General features: G+C 38.2%; 1 protein-coding gene across 1 annotated transcript in view; it reads left to right on the forward strand.

Annotated features, from left to right (window-relative positions):
• Positions 1–20718, forward strand: part of GCH1 (GTP cyclohydrolase 1) — a 42652-nt gene extending 21934 nt beyond the window's left edge. The window contains exons 2-6 of the mRNA XM_079121429.1: positions 3320–3429; positions 8293–8348; positions 15876–15907; positions 16818–16902; positions 18515–20718. Of these exons, the coding sequence (XP_078977555.1) occupies positions 3320–3429; positions 8293–8348; positions 15876–15907; positions 16818–16902; positions 18515–18641 (410 nt within the window). The 3' untranslated portion in view covers positions 18642–20718. The remainder of the gene's footprint in view (positions 1–3319; positions 3430–8292; positions 8349–15875; positions 15908–16817; positions 16903–18514) is intronic.
• The last annotated feature ends 202 nt before the right edge of the window (positions 20719–20920 follow it).

Genomic DNA, 20920 nt, shown 5'->3' on the forward strand with positions numbered 1-20920 from the left:
CCTTGTGCTTGCGAGGCGAGCGCTCTACCAGCTGAGCTGTCTCCCCAGCCCCAAGGTGAGTTTTGACAGTTGTACAGCCACCAGTATAATGAAAACATAGATTGTCACCTGAAAAACTTTCTTCCTTTATTGCAGCCAATCCCCGCTTCAATTTCTCTGGCCCCTGGTGAGCCACCGGTTTGCTTTCTATCACTGCAACATTGCCTTTCTTAAAATTTCACGTGTTGCTAGGTGATTTTGAAATTGTGCAGACATTACAGACTGTACTTACACAAACTAAGATGACTACATTACCAGGAGGTAGGATTTCATGGAACCCCCCATTGTATATGCACTCAGTTCTTTTTTTTTTTTTTTAATTTATTTTTTATTTTTTTAATGCACTCAGTTCTTGACTGAAGGATTTTACCGCGCACACAACAGTCATCTTTTCTATGTGTGTGTGTATGTGTGTGTATATATGCATATATATGTGCATGTACATATATACATATGACTTATTTCACTTAGTTGATACTTTGGAGTTTCAACATGTTATTTACATGTTCATTGGTTCATTCTGTTTTATCTCTGAGTAGTACTCCCTTGTTTATACATTTCAGTGGATGTCCTGTTTCCTCTTTCTACTTATTATTTGACATAAATTTAGACTTAGAGATGTGTACCAGTGTATATGGGACACATAGCTTAACAATTCTTTCAGTCTTTTTTTTTTTTAACCAGGCATTGAACTTAGGGTTGCTTAACCACTGAGCCACATCCCCAGCTCATTTTGTATTTTATTTAGGGACAGGGTCTTGCTGAGTTGCTTAGGGCCTTTCTATGTTGCTGAGGCTGGCTTTGAACTTGCCTCCTGCCTCAGCCTTCACAGCAGCTGGGATTACAGGCATTTACCACCATGTCCAGCTGTCAATATTAATTAGAAGAGCAGTAACTACCATATCTCTTAGTTAGCTGTGAACACATTTAATCCTCACGATACCCCTGTGAGATCTGCTCTTTATTCATGCCCATTTTACTGCCAAGAAAAGTGAGGCATCAAGTGCCTTGCCCAAGGTTTAACAGCTATCAAGTGAAGATCCTCACTTAGCTTAGCTGGAGGGCTGACTTTAATATGTACCATATGATTATCATCAGCTTACAGTGGGGAATTTCTCTGCCAGAGAAAATGAATGTGTCTGACATTAAATGATGATTCTCTTCTTCAAGAAATATTTTTTTTTAAAAATTTAGTTATAGATGGGTACAATACCTTTATTTATTTCTGTGGGGTGCTGAGGATTGAACCCAGTGCCTCACATGTGTCAGGCGAGGGCTCTACCACTAAGCTACAACCCCGGCCCCAAGAAATAATTTTTGATTTGATTTTACTTTCAGGAATATTTCTGTGTGACTAAAGATTTTAGTAATCTATACATGGCAATAACAAACATTATGTTAAATTCTTGAAGAAATCTAAGACACTTCTGGGAACAATAAGGGGCTGTTTTTGGACTCCTTTCAGAAATATGATTGAAGGTTAGGAGGAAATATTCGGAGTAGAAAACTGCTTTTGGAGAAGGAATATTTACTTAAAGAATGACAATGAACTTTTTGCTCTCTGGGGTTTATCAGCCACTTCTAACAGAAGTGTCTGTGGGTGTCTAAACCCCATACATCCACTTTTGTGGACCCCACTAATGACTTTTCCCTACCACACACTCTAATGTGTTTCTCAATAGCCTGACTCAGGGGATGATGACTGATTACATGATGACTCAGTATCAATGAGCCCCTATTCTAGGAGCAGCCTAGCCTCTGAAGGTCAGGAGTGTGGGTGGACGTTTGCACATCTTCCCTGTGACTCACTTGGCAGCCTGCCTGAGGGACAGTGGCTGTAGGTGGCTGTAAATCTGTATTCACCTCCTCCCTCCTGTATAATTGTACTATGTAGAGTGGATATCCCCCAGATCCTTGAAATCTTACAACTAGGCATCAGTGCCTAGATAGCACTGCAGTTTTTATAAAATATATATATACTTTATAAAAGTGAGATGATAACGGTCCTTCTTTTAGCTTCTTTTCTCAGTTGATGATAGAGCTGAGGAATTTTCCATATCACAAGCATTCATCTACACCATCAATTGGGAACCTATACCGTTATTAAAACCAGGGCTGTCCTGCAGTGGTGAGGATGGCGGCTTATATCCCTTTGTCCCTCTTCAGCTGTGTCCAGGGCAGGATGTTCTTACAGTCACAGAGTGGTAGAGAGCTCAAAGCACCCTCAGCCATCATCCAGTCAACCTTCTGTATTGCAGGTGAGAATGAGAGGCTCACTTGGTGCAGCTTTTTAAAATCAAGGTTTTTGTTTTTAAATGTCTACTGTAGGCCTGGCCACCTGTGCCAGGTTCACAGTTTATTGCTTATCGCTAAAGCTTCCCTCGAGAGGCACAGCACACAAACAAACAAACAAACAAAAAATTACTCTTTAGAATTAGTCTGATACTCACCTACAGTCTAAAGGTGACTCTTTAGAATTAGTCTGATACTCACCTACAGTAACTGGGAGACTTTATAAATACAGAAAATTGAGGAATTGGCAACAGCAGTCAGGTTGACAGGTGTATGGTTCTGGCCTTAGAAGTCAGAAGGCTAAGGATTCATCTTTTCCTCGAGTGATTTTCTACATCTCCATTAGAGAGGAAAACATTAAAAAATGTGTTAAAAAAAATAAAGTGAAAGTGGCCCATTTCTACCACCAGAAATAGCCACTTTGATTTTGGCATAATTTCTCACTCCCTCCTCTCCTCCTGTCTCCCTCCTTACTTTTTTCTTGTGCTAAAGGTAAATTTTGCAGTCCTGCACTTCTCATGTGACATTGTATTGACAATTTTAAAATATCATTTAAAGAAAAAGACTTTGGTAATTTGATGGATAAAATTAATTGGATTTAGTGTATATTTCCTTAATGTTTTAGCAAGGGTAAACATTCTCTTTTAACCCATTTTGTTCCACATCCCAGGTGTGGAACAACCTATAATAACTTAAATATACATTATAATATATATACTATGTTTATATAATATATAATAGAATTATAAAATGATAATATAATTATAATATAATAATTATAATATTAATGAACATAGCATATGCTTTAGGTTATAATTTCTAACCTATTTTAATGTACGTGTGTCAATTTCATTGAAATATTCACAGAATTGAAAACTTGGGACTTAATTTATATTTACTGTCTTTTGGTATTTAATCATGGTAGCTTTTCTACTTTGTGCTTTAGTGTGGAATTGGAAGTATAACTAAGGCATGCTTCTGATTTCAGATGTCCTGAATGATGCTATATTTGATGAAGATCATGATGAGATGGTGATTGTGAAGGACATAGATATGTTTTCCATGTGTGAACATCATCTAGTTCCATTTGTTGGAAAGGTAAGGTTTTCCTTGTTTCCTAAAATTTTAAAAAGCCTCATGAAAGTTTTTAAATTAGGAGAATTGTATTTAAAATTGTCAGTTGCTAATGCCCCATATCCTAGAATTTATAGTTACACATAAATGTCTACTCTTTTTCAACCTGATAGATATAATAACTTGAAATTAAAAGAAAACAAAAACAGAGTAGCAGATCACCCCCAGGCTAAACCTTTATATTAAATACCATGTTAATAGGTTAAAAGAATGAGGCTAAAGCAGTAGCATATTTTTTTCTTGGTAGATGCTGCAGGCTTTGAAAACCTTTGCCCTTTATGTTGACTGAATATTCTTTGATCTAAGATATAGAAGATATATGGCATGATAGGAGCAGTAATGATAGCAGAATTTCTAGGGACAGAAGTTATGATATTAGTGGATTTGATTTATTTCCAACCCTTTCTATATTAAGAAAAATGAATCTAAATGCAAGCTAGATGATATATCATCTAGTTTGTTGTAGTTAAACATAACTTTGATGTGAGGCTAAGGCAGGAGAATTGCAGGTTCGACTCAAAACTTAACACCAAAAACAAAACAAAACAAAAATCCAATCAATAAATGGGCAAAGCAACTGAATGGGCACTTCACTAAAGAAGAAATACAAATGGTCAACAAATATATGACCCTGTGTACATGTATGTTTGCACTAATGGGGTGTCTCTACTACATGTACAACAAAAGTTGTACTCCATTGGTGTACAATGAATCAAAATGCATTCTGCTGTCATGTATAACTAAATATAACAAACAACAAAAAACCCAAATATATGAAAAAATGTTTAACATCTCTAGCAATTAGAGAAAAGAAAATTAATACTACACTGAGATTTCATCTCACTCTAGTCAAAATGGCAGTTATCAAGAATACAAGTAACAATAAATGTTGGTAAGGATGTGGGGGAAAAGGTACACTCATACATTGCAGGTGGGACTGCAAATTGGTGCCACCACTCTGGAAAGCAGTGTGGAGATTCCTCAGAAAACTTGGACTGGAACCACCATTTGACCCACTCCTTGGTTTATACCCAAAGGACTTTAAATCAGCATACTACAGTGATACAGTCAAATCAATGTTTATAACAATTCACAATAGCTAAACTATGGAACCAACTAGGTGCCCTTCAACAGATGAATAGATTTGAGTGAAATAGACCAATCTCCAAAACCAAAGGTCAAATATTCTCTCTGATTTGTGAATGCTAACACACAGTGCGGGGGGGTGGTTTAAAAAGGGAAGAATAGAAGTTCATTGGATTAGACAAAGGGGAATGAAGAAGGGAGGAGGGATAGGAATAGGAAGGACAGTAGAATGAATTGGACAGAACTTCCTATGTCCATATATGAATACATGACCATTGTAACTCCACGTTATGTACAACCTCAAGAATGGGATCCAAATTAGAATAAGTCACACTCCATGTATGTATAATATGTCAAAATGTACTCTGTCTTGTATATCTAAAAAGAACAACAACAACAACAAAAGAATTGTAGGTTGGAGACCAGCCTGGGTGACTTAGTGAAACCTTGTCTTAAAAAATAAGAGCTGGGGATGTAGCTCAGAGGTAGGGCATTCCTGGGTTTAATTTCCAGTACCACAAAAATAAATGTATTCATACATAGAGTACATATTTGAGAACATGTGGGTTTAGAACAAAGAGTTGTCCTGTTCACCCTGCCTCCATGATTATTTAATTTTGGCTTTTCATTAATGCTTTTCAAACAGAAGGCTTGTAGGAAATAGTGTTATGAATACCTAAATAGCCATTACTGAAATTTAATAAGAATTAACATTTGCTTCTTTTCTTTTGTTAAAGTATTTTTTCACTTTTTAAATAGAAGTAAAACTTAGAAAAATGCATAAATCACAAGGGCATTCTTTACCACCTCACAGATTAAGAGCTAGAACATGATTGGCATCCTGAAAGCTTACCTCCTGTTCCTTCTTAAGCCCTACCCTATCCCTGGTCCCCACAGGTAACCAGCATATCCATTTCCAACACTATAGATTGGTTTTGCATATTTTTCAGTGATATTCAAGTGAAAAGGAACTGTAATATGTCCTCTTTTGTGTCTGATTTCCTTTGTTCTACATTGTAAGATTCATTGATGTTATTGCCTGTGATTATGGTTTTTTCCATATTATTATTACATGTATATATTATTTCCATATATTATTACATTGCATGAACATACTATAATTTAACTGTTGTGTTCTTCTTTTGGTAGTCATTTGCATTGTTTCCTCTTTTTTTTTTTTCTTGCTATTATGAACAATGTTGCTATCAACTTTCTCTTGTTGCATATATTCCTACATTTCTGTTAGGAATGTGTCCTGGGTGGAATCAGTTCCATGGGGTATACTCATGTTCAGTTTACTCAGTGCTGACCTATAGCTCTCCAAGGTGGTTGTGCCAATTTGCACTCCCAGAAGTCTATGGGAGTTCTCATTGTTTCACATTCTTGCCAACACTTGGTACTTTCAGGATTGTGTGTAATGGTGTCAGTCTCTTGCTCTTCTAAAAAAAAAAAGACTTTTATCATGGGAAATTTCAAACATATATAACAATAGAAAGACTAGTAGAGTAAGTTCCATGTTCTTGTCAACCAGTTTCAATTGTTATCAGCACAAGACCAATAATGTTATATATAAGTCCTTACTGCACTATACTGAAACAAGTCCCAGATGTTACATTATTCCTCCCATGATTTCTTCCAGTGTGTCTCTATAAAAGACAAGGATTTAGAAAACCCAGTTTGATTACTACATGTAATAAGACAGCAATAAGACCTTAAACATACTGAAGAATATAGTCTCTTACAGACTGCATGACTTTTCATCACTAATTATTAACTGGCATCTCTAAAATACTTTCCTACTCACACTAGCAATTAATATGTATCTCTAAGATGCTTTCTTATCAATAGTAGCACTACCACAAACAAAATCAACAGTAATTCCTAAGTAGCATCTAATACTTAACCCTATTTCAGTTTCTCTAATTGACTCACAGGCCTTGCTGTTGGCTTATTTGAACAAGAATTCAGTTGAAAGTCACGTCTGTATTTACATTGCATTTGGTTACATCTATTGTCTCTTATTACAAAATATGCCCTCCCCATTCTCCTATTGAAGAGATCATATTGGATCTTCTGGAGTGACTCACCTTCTGGGTTCCACTCAACCTCTGGATTTCCTATGAACCAGAGCTAAAGTTTTGTAATATTAAGACTGAACATTTCTGACAGAAGTGGTTCCCAGTAATGCTGGAACTTCGTATTATATCACATCAGGAGGCATGCTGCATCTTGCAGTCTTGCAGTTAACAGTGAGGGAAGCTTTGAGTTCATTTCTGTCTTTTATTATAGGTGAAAAAATTGAACTCTTGTTCAGGAGGATCTAGGGAGTTAGTGGCCTGTCTGGGGCCAGGGTCACGGAGCTCAATCCTGTAGTCATCCTCCCACCATTGTGACGGTTCCCTGCTAACTTTGTTTTTTAGATATATTATTTAGTGATGGTTTTCTAAAATGGACATTTAAATGACTTAGAATCTTAAGGAAGACCCCAAATCACACAAACTTGAAGTGTACTATAGCACTGCAATTAAATATAAAAATTCAAGTAGTACAGTTGCATTGGTTGTATGGGACAATTCTTATTTTTTGAGGGGTGGATACTAGGGATTGAACCAGAGGTGCTTAACCACTGAGTCACATCCCCAGCTGGTTTTGTATTTTTTTTATTTTGACACAGGGTCTTGCTAAATTGCTTAGCACCTCCTAAGTTTCTGAGGCTGGCTTTTTTTTTTTTTTTTTAATTTTTTTTTTAGTTGTCAATGGACCTTTATTTTATTTATTTATTTTTATGTGGTGCTGAGGGTCGAACCCAGTGCCTCACACATGCTAGGCAAGTGTTCTACCACGAGCCACAACCCCAGCCCTATTTTGTATTTTATTTAGAGATAGGGTCTCATTGAGTTGCTTAGGGTCTCGATAAGTTGCTGAAGCTGGCTTTGAACTCATGATCCTCCTGCCTCAGCCTCTTGAGCAGCTGGGATTACAGGGGTGTGCCACCATGCCCAGCCAGGGTACATGTTTTTGTCAAGCTACAGTGGTGACCGTGTCCTTTTTCTCCTGTCAAGATGAGTGAACTCTCTAGCAGCTTGAGCAGCTTAGAGATGGGGCAGTCAAGTACAAAAGGCCACGACCTGACACCTCTGTGCAGCTGGGCTCCACCATCAGATTTTTTTTTTTTTTTTTTTGGTGGTACTGGGAACTGAACCCACTGACCTATACATCCAGCCCTTTTTATTTTTTATTTTGAGACATGGTCTCACTAAGTTGCTGAGGCTGGTCTCAAATTTGTGTTCCTCCTGCCTCAGCCTCCCAAATTGCTGAGATTACCTGAGTGTGCCACTGTGCCTGGCTCTGTGGTGGGATTCTTAAGGCCACAATGCCCTGGGGAATGGCAACATTTGTATTTAAAGGAGTCTCTCCTGGTTACCTTGTGTTGTTGCTACAGGGTCATTTACTTTTCCTGAGAATGTTTTCACAGAGGAAAAAAATTTCAGATTTCTATAATTACTTTACCAGGGAATATCACAGCTATACTTTAAATTTGTGATTCGATTGACTCGTATAATTCCCTTTTGCTGCCTTTTATGTAACTTAAAAAAAAATACATAATAAATCTTCTGTTTTAAAGTTACACGGTCATTATGCTGAATTTGCATGCCATTACACTATATTTTATACGTCTGTATTTTGTCAGAAACAAGTGCTGTATGTTCACTTAGCTCACGATTTGTCTCTCCCTGCAAGGTCCATATCGGTTATCTTCCTAACAAGCAAGTCCTTGGCCTCAGCAAACTTGCCAGGTGAGTACAAGTGTGTGGTGAATAGGAAAACAGGTCGAGGAACTCTGTCTCTGTCTGCCGAGAATCGTTCCCACCAGCTTTTTCTCCCACCAGTATGGCTCTCTCTTGCAAGTCATATTGCTACTTTAAATTTATTCTTGGAAAGACAATCAGAACAGTAGGCCCTGTTCAGAACCAATGTTCATGTCTTCCTTTACCCCATGGCCTGCCCCAGCCACCAATATTGTTTTTGCCCCTAAATATCCTTTTTTGATATTTCATTTTGTTGGCTGGAGTTAGTGAATCCTGGGTGATCTGGGAGATTCTGGGAGAGGTGTGAGTGTTTGATGAGAGAGTTAAGAACAAAATGAAGGGGCAGGTAATGAACATGAAATGATTATATTTAAAATTCAGTTCAACATATTTGATTGAGATTATAGTGACCCTGTCATAATTGGGACAAATGAATCTCTGTGACTAACTGACCTTTCTGTGGCTTTGGTGGGTTCCTGCTGGTTCTCTGCCAAGACACTGGGATTTGCGGCTATCCTACAGTGGTGGCCCTGATCTTCAGTTGTGTGGAATCTGTCTAAACCATCCCAGCAATCTGTCTGCCCTCCACAACTGCTCTTTTGCTTTGTTTTCACTTCCCTTTCTCATTAATGTCCATTAGGAATTTTGGAGAAAGTTGTTTGAAGAGAAATTTAACTTTCCTAGTTTCTGACCTTATTCCTGTTTGGCAGCTTTCACACTGGCCAGGGCTACTTGGCATCATGAAAGAAGAATGGTACATCCTAGCTGTAGCTTCACTAGAGGGAGGCTCTTATCACAAATCCAGAAACATCCTGGCTTCTTGCAGTGATCTCCCCCTGGTTGTAGAGTCAGGGGGTGGCTGAGGAGATATCGAGAGAGGATAATTAATCTTACTGTAATTTTTATTAGCAACTCCTTGGTAACTTACTCCCAAATAATAATAAAGTCAATTTCATGTCAAGTGCAAATAGCGGTTTCTATACTAAAATCGTCTTTTTTTTACAGTTTTATAATATGTTCTAGAGTAAGGTCAGCATGCTTACTGTGCAAATGTAGATGTAGGCCCAGTCGTCTGGTGTCTTTCCTTCCAGCAAGACTGCCAACCCAAACCTTTCCCATAACATTTCTGGCACCTCTGAGACTATAACAGACTGTCCATATGTGAAAGTGTAGTGGATGGCTTTCATATTAAAAAGTTTGTCAGGCCATATTAGGCTTAGACCTTAGGGGTATTTTGTTCATTGCAGTGGGAAGGATCAAATCCAAAACCTCATGCCTTCTAGACCTTCAGCCCCCTGAGCCTTGGTCTTAATGTGAATAGCCTTCTCGGGAAGACCATCCCACACTGGTCATGATTAATACTTTATGGGAAATGAGTTCTAGAGTGATCAGATGTATCCTGGAATGAATGGTAACTTAGGGGTAGGAGGCAACAACAGTTTTGGTTATTTCCTTTTCTAGTGAAAGGAAACAGTCTCAAATAACTAAGCTTTCATGAAACAATACAAAGGACTTGATTATTAGTGTGGGGATTTGTCCTTACACTAAGAGGATTAAAACCTAAGAATAAAATGGGACATCAAACCAACGACCCAAATGTTACTTTCAGATATTTCGTAAAAACTTTGAATAAAGGGTCTGTTAAACAGGAAAGTAGACTAAGATTTTTTCCAATTGCTTATTTCTTGTTAGAAGTAAAAATATTTAGCAACTGAGGAGTAATAAAGCCTCATGTCTCAGCAAAACTTGTGCTCATTTTAATCTCATATGTGAAGTTTGTTATATGCTTGCCTTTAAATGAGTGACCTTTCAGTGCCAGTAAAGTCAAATATCAAAGAGTAAAACCTTAAGTAAAAGAAAATGCCAGAAGTGAGTTGATCTGGTTCAAGTCTAGTAGAATTCTAGAGTAAACTTGGTTTGAATAGAAATTCCTTTTGTTGCCCAAAAGCCATTGAACATATATTTTTTTTTTTTTTTTTTTTTTTTTTTTTTGCCTTAGAATAATTGAGTGACTATAATTAAAGCTTGAATTTAGAATTTTAGTACCCTGGGGTAGCCAAGGCTAACCTGCTTATTGTACCTGCTGGGCCAGGGTGCTGTGCCAGATACTGTGGCAGCTAGAGAGAAGGAGGACACCGCAGCACCCATGAGGAGGGTACACAGTGATGCCTGCTGTCACACATGGTCCCCAGCATGTGTGTGTGCGCGTGCTCACACACACACACACACACACACACACAAACATGGAGAAATGTTTGCTTTGCTTTGGAGATCCAGGTTCATAGCAGAAATGATGACAGTGACCTGGCAGTGACTTGGCAGGGTGGAAGAGACTCAGAGATGGAGGGATGAGCAGAATTCTAATGGGAATAAAGTTTTTCTAAGTAACTTACTGCTTGAGCAAATGCAAAAGGTAGTTGCAGGGCACATTCCAGTAGGTAGGAACCAAGGATCACTGATGGAAGGAAGAGATTTAGCCAAGCATGATGGGGAGTTGGTAAAGATAGGGTGGGCATTAGATTACAGAGGGAACATTTTTCCTTGCTGGGGATTGAACCCAGGGTCTTTTTTTTCTTTTTTTTTTTTTTTTTTGCGGTGCTGGAGATTGAACCCTGGGCCTTGTGCTTGCCTGGCAGGCACTCTACCAACTGAGCCACATCCCCAGCCCCAGAGGGAACATTTTTTTTTTTTTTTTCTTTCCTCTCTATCATAAAAGTAGCATACTACTACCAGGCAAGGTGGCACATGCCTATGGTCCTAACTACTTGGAAGGCTGAGGCAGGAGAATCACTTGAGCACAAGAGTTCAAGACTAGCCTGGGCAATGTAGCAAGACTCCATCTCAAAATAAATTAATAAATAAACACACACAAACACACATACACACACACCACACTTTCCACTTAAATACAAATAAATGAGTAAAGGGAAAACTTTTTAAAAAAACATTTTTAGTTACAGATGGACACAATATCTTTATTTCATTTTTGTGTAGTGCTGAGATTCAAACCCAGTGCCTCACACATGCTAGGCAAAGCACTCTACCACTGAGCCACAACCCCAGTCCCAAGGGAAAGCTTTTGTTTTTTATTTCCATTCTTTAGAATTAAAGTTATAGCAATTTCTTTCACTATCCGTCAGGAAAATTTCTGTGCAAACACAAACATAGCCCTTTAACTAGCAAAACAACAACAAAGGAGATTATATGCTGTACTATTACTGCCTTTTTAAAAATTTAAAACACTTTGAATTTCTTGTGTATCTTTTTGTCTAACATGTCCAAGCTATTTTTAAGGGCTCTATAACATTTCTTTGGTTGATTAATTCATTAAGTCAGTCTTTGCTATTTGAGACTGTCAAAAACAGAAAAAGAAAATGCTTTGAACATATTTTTATTTATTTTCTTTGCATACTTTGAATCTGCATCTGAGAGAAATTACTATGATGGACTTTTTGGGTTAAGGTAGTTGAAATTTTTGATATTGCCAAATTTCTCTCCACGGTATCATGCCAGCTTATACTCTGGTAATAGGTAGAGGGTGTGTTTCTCCACACTGTTATTAACACTGGGTTTCATCTTACTTTTAAATCTTTGCACATTGGTAAGTGAAAAACGACATCTATTGTTTTATTTGAACATCCCCTTTCCTGTCCCTCCATTCCTTCCTTCCTGTCCCTTCCTTTCTTCCTGTCTTTCCTTCCTTCTTTCCCTCCTCTCTCCCTCCTTCCCTCCTAGGACCTTGTGCATGCTGAGCAAGCACTCCACCACTAACCTGCATTCTCAGCTTATTTTGAATTTCTTTCATAGAGTGAAATTCAGAAAGTTCCTAATTTTTCATTTGGTTGCTTTTTTTTTTTTTTTTAATTACTGATATGCATAAGCTTTTGAATGTTTACACATTTAGGTCAGGTGCCGGAAGTAATTTTTCCCAACCTTTCCATTTGTGTTTTGATTTTGCTTTATAGTATAATTTTTTTTCCGTAATTTAAAACTTTTCTATAGTTACCAATTCTTTATTTTATTTTATTTGTGTGGCCTCATTTTTGTTGTTAAATCTGGAAGTATTCTGATCCAGGAATGGGGAGGGGCTCTCCTCTGTTGTTGGGTGCTCCTTGCCTCCTGTAGCACCTCACTTCTGCCCCTCCTCATGAGCCTTTTCTTCTTCCTGGATTATGTCAAGCGCCTGGCTCCGCTGCCTCTCACCTCTGAGGGTCCTTGCATTTGTTCTTATGTGCTGCTGGAATGTTTTTGCTAGACTGTGGATTTAATCATGCTGTTCCTTTTGTGGCTTCTTATAGCTTTAAAGATAAAATTCAAACTGCAGAATAAGTGAGAAAACCCCAAAAGAATAAAAATCACAAGTCCAAATCAGAAATTCTCGGGGAGCCTAATTGATTGAGAGGATATATATTAATATCTAGGGATCAGATGATATGTAACTAAAAATATGCCTTACATTTTAAAAATTTTATGAATTTTTTTTTTTTTTTTTTTTTTTAAAGATAGGAGAGAATGGATTGCACTGAGTTAGAAAACCTCGATATACAACTAACCATTAGAAAAAGTCAAATTAGCCAGGTGTGGTGGCACATGCCTGTAATCCCAGTGGCTCAAGAGACTCCGACAAGAGGATCGGAAGTTCAAAGCCAACCTCAGCAACTTAGTGAGGCCCTAAGCAACTTAGGGAGACCCTGTCTCAAAATACAAATTAAAAAAGGACTGGGAATGTGGTTCAGTGGTTGAGTGCCCCTGGGTTCAGTCCCTGGTGCACAGTTGGATGCAGTGGTACATACCTGTAATTCCAGCTACTCTGGAGTCTGAGGCAGAAGGATTATAAATTGGAGGCCAACCTGGGTAACTTAGTGAGACCCTCAAATAAAAATTAGGAAAAGAAAAAAAAAAAAAAGGTGGGGGCTGGGCCAGCCCAAGTCAGTAATTTATTTAAAATGACCCCAAGGAGGTAGCTTTCTAGTCTCTGGCATGAAAAAGTTCATGTTCTCTGATGCACTTTTATCCAGGATTCAAAGAATTCCCACAAGTGAAGTCTTAGGAACATGAGTTCAAAAGTAAAAGAAAAGCCACAAATGTGCAAAGAGGGCAGATGCTGGAATTATCAGATACAGAAAATAAAGCAAGTGTATTAAAAAGTAAAAGTATTGAAAGTTTGACCAAGCAATAAGAAATTTTCAGAGTTAGCCAGGCAGATCAGAAAAAGAACCAAATGTAACTGCTAGAAGTAAAGGAAAAATATGATAAATGATACCAAAGCCTAGTATGCTCATTGAATAGCAGAGTAGGCATAGATGCAAATATAGTGAACTGAAAGAAAGGTCTGAAAAACTTGCACAGAATACAATTCAGAGAGACAAGCAGAAAATATGAGATTGAATTTAACAGATGTAGGAGACAGTTGGAATTCTGAGATGTAACAGAGTAGATGAAATATTAGAAAAGTTTTCAGATCACTTGCAAAATCACTTCTTGAATCACTTTAGATTCAAGAAGGCTAGTAAATCCCAAATGAGAAAAATTTAAATCTATGCAGAGACCAAACCTGGTAAACTTCAGAGTACACGTACTCAAATGTCATAAAAGTAGCCATGGAGAAAATATTGATTAGCTATGCAGTAATAGTGGTTAGACTGACCACTGATTTGACAACAACAGTATTAAAAGGCAGATAACTGTCGGTGTCAAAAAAGAGTTCTGGGGCTGGGAAGATAGCTCACTCGGTAAGAGTGCTTGCCTTGTAAGCACAAGGCCCTGGGTTTGATCCCCAGCACCACCCCCCCCCCAAAAAAAAAACAAAAACAAAAACCACAAACAAGAATTCTGTTCCCAACAAATAGTTCTTAACAAATTATCTTCCCAGGATGAAAACAAAATAAAGATTTTTTTTTTAATTCAGAAAAGGCATGTGAAATGGTGAAAAGGCATTATAAATTCAACACCTACTCCTTACTTAAACTAGGAATAAAAAATTATAAGCTCTCTGAGCATAGGGAACACGTTCACTACATAATCACATAGTCATTTTAAAAAAAAAAATGCATGAACAATCCTCTTGATATCCCCAACACTCTACCAGAGATGGGAGACACCATGCATGATAATAAAGTATTAGAGACATCCCTATTAAAGTGTGGAGCAAAACAGATGCCTAGTGTTAACGCTTTTCTAATATTACACCTGAAATTCTACTCAAGGAAAAAAAAATGAGAAAGACATTCTTAACTTTTGAAATTAGTGGCTTCTACTTATGTAACAAGTTAATCACCTGAAAACCCATCAGAAGTTATATATATAGAAATTTGACCCAGTAAGAAATATGACATAGCTCCTAGGTAGGAGCTTGAAAACCACCCTTTCTCAGATTTGTGTTCCAAGTGATATAGTTATATTCGTTCGATATTGTATTCCTACTGGGGACATGAAGGATGATCCCCAAATTCATGACTAAAGCATCAAAGTTTAAAGAAAACATTCTCATTGTGAATTGTCCACCTCAAATGGGTTAATCACATTGCCATATTTGCATTTCATGACTAGACAGGGAAGAATTCATCACCTGAACAGATTGTGTTGTAATATCAGAACTTTTTTATTTGGGGGGAGGTTAATCATACAAAGTACTTACATAAACCTATCTTATGAAGAGATGTCTGAAAGAAATCAAATCCATCCTAATCTGATTACATTAACAGATTTAGTTGGTGTCGTAGTTGACCTGATTTTTTTTTTAATATATCTGGGGATTGAACCACTTAACCATTGAGCCACACTGAGCCACATCCAAGTCCCCCACCCCATTTTTTTTTTTTTTCCAGTTTGAGACAGAGTCTCACTAAGTTGCTTAGGGCCTTGCTAGGTTGCTAAGGCTGATCTCAAACCTGAAATCCTCCTGCCTCAGCTCCTGAGTCACTGGGATTATACACATGCACCACCATGGCCAGCTAATTGGCCTGATATTAATTAATGAATAGTCTTTTATTTTTGACTTGATCTTTAAGCTCTGACAGAACAATATGATTAATTGGAACACTTGAGACTTAGCCTAAAATTGATGACTTGGGACTTCTAAAATTTCGTAGTTCAGGGGCTGGGGTTGTGGCTCAGTGGAAGAGTGCGTGCCTAGCACGTGAGGCACTGGGTTCTATCCTTAGCACCACATAAAAATAAATAAATAAAATAAAGTTATTGCGTCTATCTACAACTAAACAAATTTTTTGCAGCTCATCTTTAATTGTGTTTTTTCTAAGTAAACGTTATACTTGGAGACTCATTAGTCCCCTTCCCCCCATCATTTAGGGACATAAGGAAGCCCCACTGTGTGTAGTGTGAATGTGGTATCCGTGGGACTGCGTCTCAGGTGGAACTTGTTTTATGGTAAAAATCATTATCCCCTGTCCACACCCAGCTATTACTTCAACAAAGTCCTTTTAGTCTTGGGAGATGGACTTAGCAGTTTCACTTCAAGTAAGGTATGATTAACTAAAACAATTCCTTCTTTTTTAGGATTGTAGAAATCTATAGTAGAAGACTGCAAGGTAAACTTTTGTAATCTTTATTTACAGAAAACATTTTTTTTATTTCAAAAAAGTATCTTTATTGTATTCAAAGTGTAATAAATACGACAAAAATTAAAACCTCATAGGAAGATGAGACAATGTCTGTGCTTCAAGACAGAAATCACTGTTGTTTGCACATTCCTTCACATTTCCATGCATATGCCAGTGTTTTCAAATCAGTTTACTTGTGTCATATTCAAACAAAAGTGGACCCATATTATATATAATTGGCCTTGCTTTCTATTTTCCCTTCATTTAACGAACCTTAAACAGTTTTTCCACATACATGCTCATTCATTTCCACATATATTCCTCATTCATTTTGGTGGCTGCTTAGACTTCCATTGTATTCCATGACTTGATTTAGCCAGTCCCCTCTCTGGTAGACATTTGGGGATTTTTGTCAGTTTTCCGATGAATGCAGTGCTTCCGTGAACACTTTCATATGTATTCAAAGATGCGTTGTTTTAGACAGTACAGTATTTACGTTAATTGGGTTGGTTTTCAACAATTCAGTAATTAGCCCCTTTGTTATTAGTGTTGCAAGCTGTTTATCTGCTCCACTTTACTTCTGTGGAGTTGCTTGTTAACCAGTATTCTGTTGGTTTTCCTGCTAGTGTTAGGAGCTAGTTGCCTTTCTAATCGCTCCCCTGCAGAGATGCTGGGGGGTTCCCAGGGTTCTCTCTTCAGCACCTACAGTGCAGGTGAGGGAACTGAACCAGGGCCTCAGCATGGCTCAGTCAGTAGAAAAAGCAAACCGGAAAAAGCTGTTGTCATGGCTCTTAAATATCTCAGAAGTCTGCTTTTTAAGATTTCGAATATTCTAGAGAAAAATAAACCTAACCGTTTGTGTTTGACTCTTAAACTGAGCTCTTTGTCCCCTTCACAGTTCAAGAACGTCTCACAAAACAAATTGCAGTGGCAATCACAGAGGCCTTGCAACCTGCAGGAGTTGGGGTAGTGGTTGAAGCAACGTAAGTCTGCACCTGCCTTTGATAATGTCACAGTGGTATGCAAAAATTGATCTTGACATTTAGTGCTGCTTGGTTTTCCTAGCACCAAGTGATGCCAGACAGTTGCCATTGCTAGTTTTTATCGCTGGGCCTAACCCTTCACCCTCTTTGGATCACTGTGTTGCTGATACAAGAACCAGGGTATGGGAGCGGTTTTATTTTGGGGAGGGGGGTGGATGAGGGTTGTGGAAGTGCAGGGTGTCATAAGCATATTGTAGAGATTTGTTTTATGCTCTCTCTCTCTCTTTTTTTTTTTTTTTAGCTTTTTGTTGATTCAAGTAATTTTTCTAATATTTTACCACACATCTAAAAGAGAAAAAGCTAAGAATTGGTACAAAAGACAACTGAAGATAATTCTTTTTAAAGAGAAAAAGAAATGCCTAATTGTTTTTAAAGTTTTTGTGGGGCTGGGGAGATAGCTCAGTTGGTAGAGTGCTTGCCTCACAAGCACAAGGCCCTGAGTTTGATCCCTAGTACCGCAAAAAAACAAACAAACAAAAAAAAAAAAAAAAAGTTTTTGTGTTTTTTTACTGATACATAAAAACAAAAATAGTACCTATCTGTGGGATACCAAATGATATTTTGATACATGTGTACATGCTGTCATATGTAAGTCAGGTTAAACAAATCTGTCTCCCCAAATATTCACTTTTTTTTCTTATTTTTATGGTGCTGGGGATTGAACTCAGGGCCTTGTGCATGTGAGGCAAGCACTCTGCCAACTGATCTATATCCCTAGCCCAACCCCAAATATTTATCACTTCTTTGTGGTAAAAATATTCAAACTCTTTATCTGTTGGGGCTTTTTATGATCTGTAGTACATTATTTTCACCTCTCGTCACCCTACTGTACACAGACAGGACTGTGGACTTCTTGCTACTGTTGAACCTCAGCTTAGTGCCCCCTGAGGAGCCCCTCTCCGCCCTCCCTCCAGCTTCCCTCCCGGGCCTGGCGGACGGCCTGGAGTACCCGCCGTTCTATGCCCAACTTCTGTGAGATCCGCTTTTTTTTGCCTTTCGCACGTGAGTGAGAGCATGCAGCCCTGTCTCTCTGAGCCTGGCTTATCTCACGTCACATAATGATTTCCAGATGCAGACACTTCTTTAAGTTAGAGTGAATTATGAGAATTGCACCCGCAGCGTGGGCAGTTTCAGCCATTTGATGCCCTGCCCTGACCTCTGCTCAGTGTACATGATGTGGCTCCAGCAGCTTGCTCAGACCCACTGGCCTCTGTTACCTGGGTTCTGCCTGGTGGGACGCGCATGCTCGGGTATTTCTCTAAACACCTAAGCTAGTTCAGCACTGCTTTGGTCTCTGGAGACCCTTTCTATTATGTTCACACATAAAGAAAATTCCATTTTCTCTGCTCTTGTCGACTGTATCAAGGATTCAACCACTGATAAGAATAAAAACTACACAACTTTAAAAACTTAAAAAAAAAAAAAAGTTGGAGGCACCATTTGCCTCAGAAGGGTAACTGAGCTGAGTTAATCTTTTGACCTGCTTTTTATTTTAAAAATCAAACCAGGACAACCAGCTCCTTAAAGCCACCTTCGTTGTCTTGTTTTGTAGACACATGTGTATGGTAATGCGAGGGGTGCAGAAAATGAACAGCAAAACTGTGACCAGTACAATGCTGGGTGTGTTCCGGGAAGACCCCAAGACGCGGGAGGAGTTTCTCACTCTCATTCGGAGCTGAACTTGAGCGAGCGAGGCCCAGCCCAGGTTCTGCCATCAGAGGCGTTGTCTTCATTGTACCTCCCCTTTTCAATTGTTACAGATGTTAACTTTATTCCTTGTCACTAATTGTATTTAAAATTATTTATAAAGTCAAATTAAAGATGATTCACACAGGGGCGAGCCCCGCGCTTTCTTCCTGCCACCTTTGAGGGGCAGTGTCTGAGGTGAACTGCCAGTAGCCTGAGTCACATGCACAAACCACTGCCATTCAGATAACCTGAGGGTGCAGGGGAGGAGGAGAGTGTGTGTGTGGAGTTGAAATCCTACCGTGATCTGTCTCATCAGCATGGGAGAATCGGGCATGGGAGAAACCTATGGCCAATATGTTCCTTTTTCCTCTGCCACAGAAATGGTATAATGCTGAACGTGCTCTAATAATTTATGAACAGTGTGTAGCATTGCTCTGTGAATTCAAAGTCCAGCAGCTCCATTTTGATCATGTTTATTCACTCGTGACATTTTGTTTTTACGTATTTATCAACTATCCATTTTTAACATTTGTCACCAAGGGAAGGTGGTGGAATATCTGTTTTTTAATTTTACTGTGAGTTAAAAAGGCACATTTCTACCTTCTTTCTTAATTCAAGTACAGGGAATCGGTTCCTGGAGTTGTTTACGAGTTATTCTCATGTCAACATACAGGGATTTAGACATTTAACTCTCTGTGCCTTGATGAGAATATCACACCAGTTTAGAGTGTAGATACTTTTACCTTTTTTTAAAAGCCATTATTTTATAAGTCTTAGTACTGACACTGCAAATAACTAGTCCCACAGCTGTCTCTTTAGAAGTTTCTTGGGAGTTTACTTTGTATGTTCCATGTTGATGCCTCCAAACATTTTTATTTTGATCTTATGAAATATTTTTCTAAAGATTTCTAGAAACTTTTCAGAGTGCTCATCTTTGTCAGGTCCGAAGAACCCTAGCTTCCACAAGCCCGAAAGAGTGCAGATGAACTGAGCGTGGCCCTGGGAGCTGCGCCACTATCCTCACAAATCTGTGCTGTCTGTGTTTGTGAAAATGCGCTGAGAGCTCTGGTCTTGTATTCCTTTCGGTCCACGTGGGTCTTGGGTCTTGTCCTCAGTGTGACTCTGTTCAGGTGGTGTAGGTCTTTCAGTCCAGAAAGCTATTGCCTTATTACCGTTTATATTAAATTTTATTCCACTGGGGCAGTGTGGGCCAAATTTAAACAAAAACCCCTAATTCCCCCACAAAAACAGCACAGTTACTCTACAAAGAAGTCTCTTATTTGGTCAGCATAGTGCTCTTCAGATTAATCCCATACCTGAAAAAAAATTAACTATGTTGCTTACTTGAACTGTGATCATTCTATCTCTGCCACTTAGATGCCATTTAGCTTATAATGGAGCAAGATGGAAGAGGTTTCTTTCTTTTCTTTTTCTTCTTTTTTAAAAATCTCTACTACTTTCCCCTGGTCTTTTATTGTATTTGGAGTACAATGGCGGTTGATTTTTGAGTTCCATGTTAAATCTAATTTGGAATCAACATTAACCTGCTTAATATTTAGACATTCCTGGATAGAATTCCAACTCATGTTTGGTATTTTAAAGTAAAATCAAGTGTGACTTGAAGGACCAAAGAAATTGTTAGCTATAAATTCATCTTTGTAGGGCTAGGGATATAGCTCAGTGGGAGAGCACTTGCCTACCATGTGCAAGGCCCTGGGTTCAATCCCCAACACTGCAAATAAATAAATCAATAATCATTTTTGGAGATCATTTTTATTCCTTTAGAGTTACTTTGTCCTGACATTCCCTAGAAGTGTTCTTAGAAATGTGTTGTATCCATAGGTAAATTGTCTCATTGGTAAATGCAAAGTAATGATCTTGTCTGTTTTACTCTGGTCTGTAGTACTTCAAAATTACTTTTTCATATTCATGATACTGAATCTATTTGGGGGGGATTTTTAAGAATTTGATGCATTTAAATATACTGTTCAGTTACATTGTTTGAATTTTATGTATGTGTATTCCTGACATTGGTTCTATTTAAATTATTAAAGTGTTATAACTTTGTCTTGTGAAAGTTTCTTTTTTTCAACCACCAGTATAAACATCACATATCTATTAATTTGATTATCTTAATTCTGTCTTAGCTACAATGCCCATTATCAGGGCTTCTCTTTTTCATTAAACCATTAGACGATACATCTTTCAAGTGACCCTAGGCTCTGACAGTGTCTCTGATATTTGCTTGGTGTTACTAACTTCAGTAGGA

This window comes from Sciurus vulgaris (genome assembly GCF_902686455.1).
Source record: "Sciurus vulgaris genome assembly, chromosome: 2".
Taxonomy (NCBI): Eukaryota; Metazoa; Chordata; class Mammalia; order Rodentia; family Sciuridae; genus Sciurus; species Sciurus vulgaris.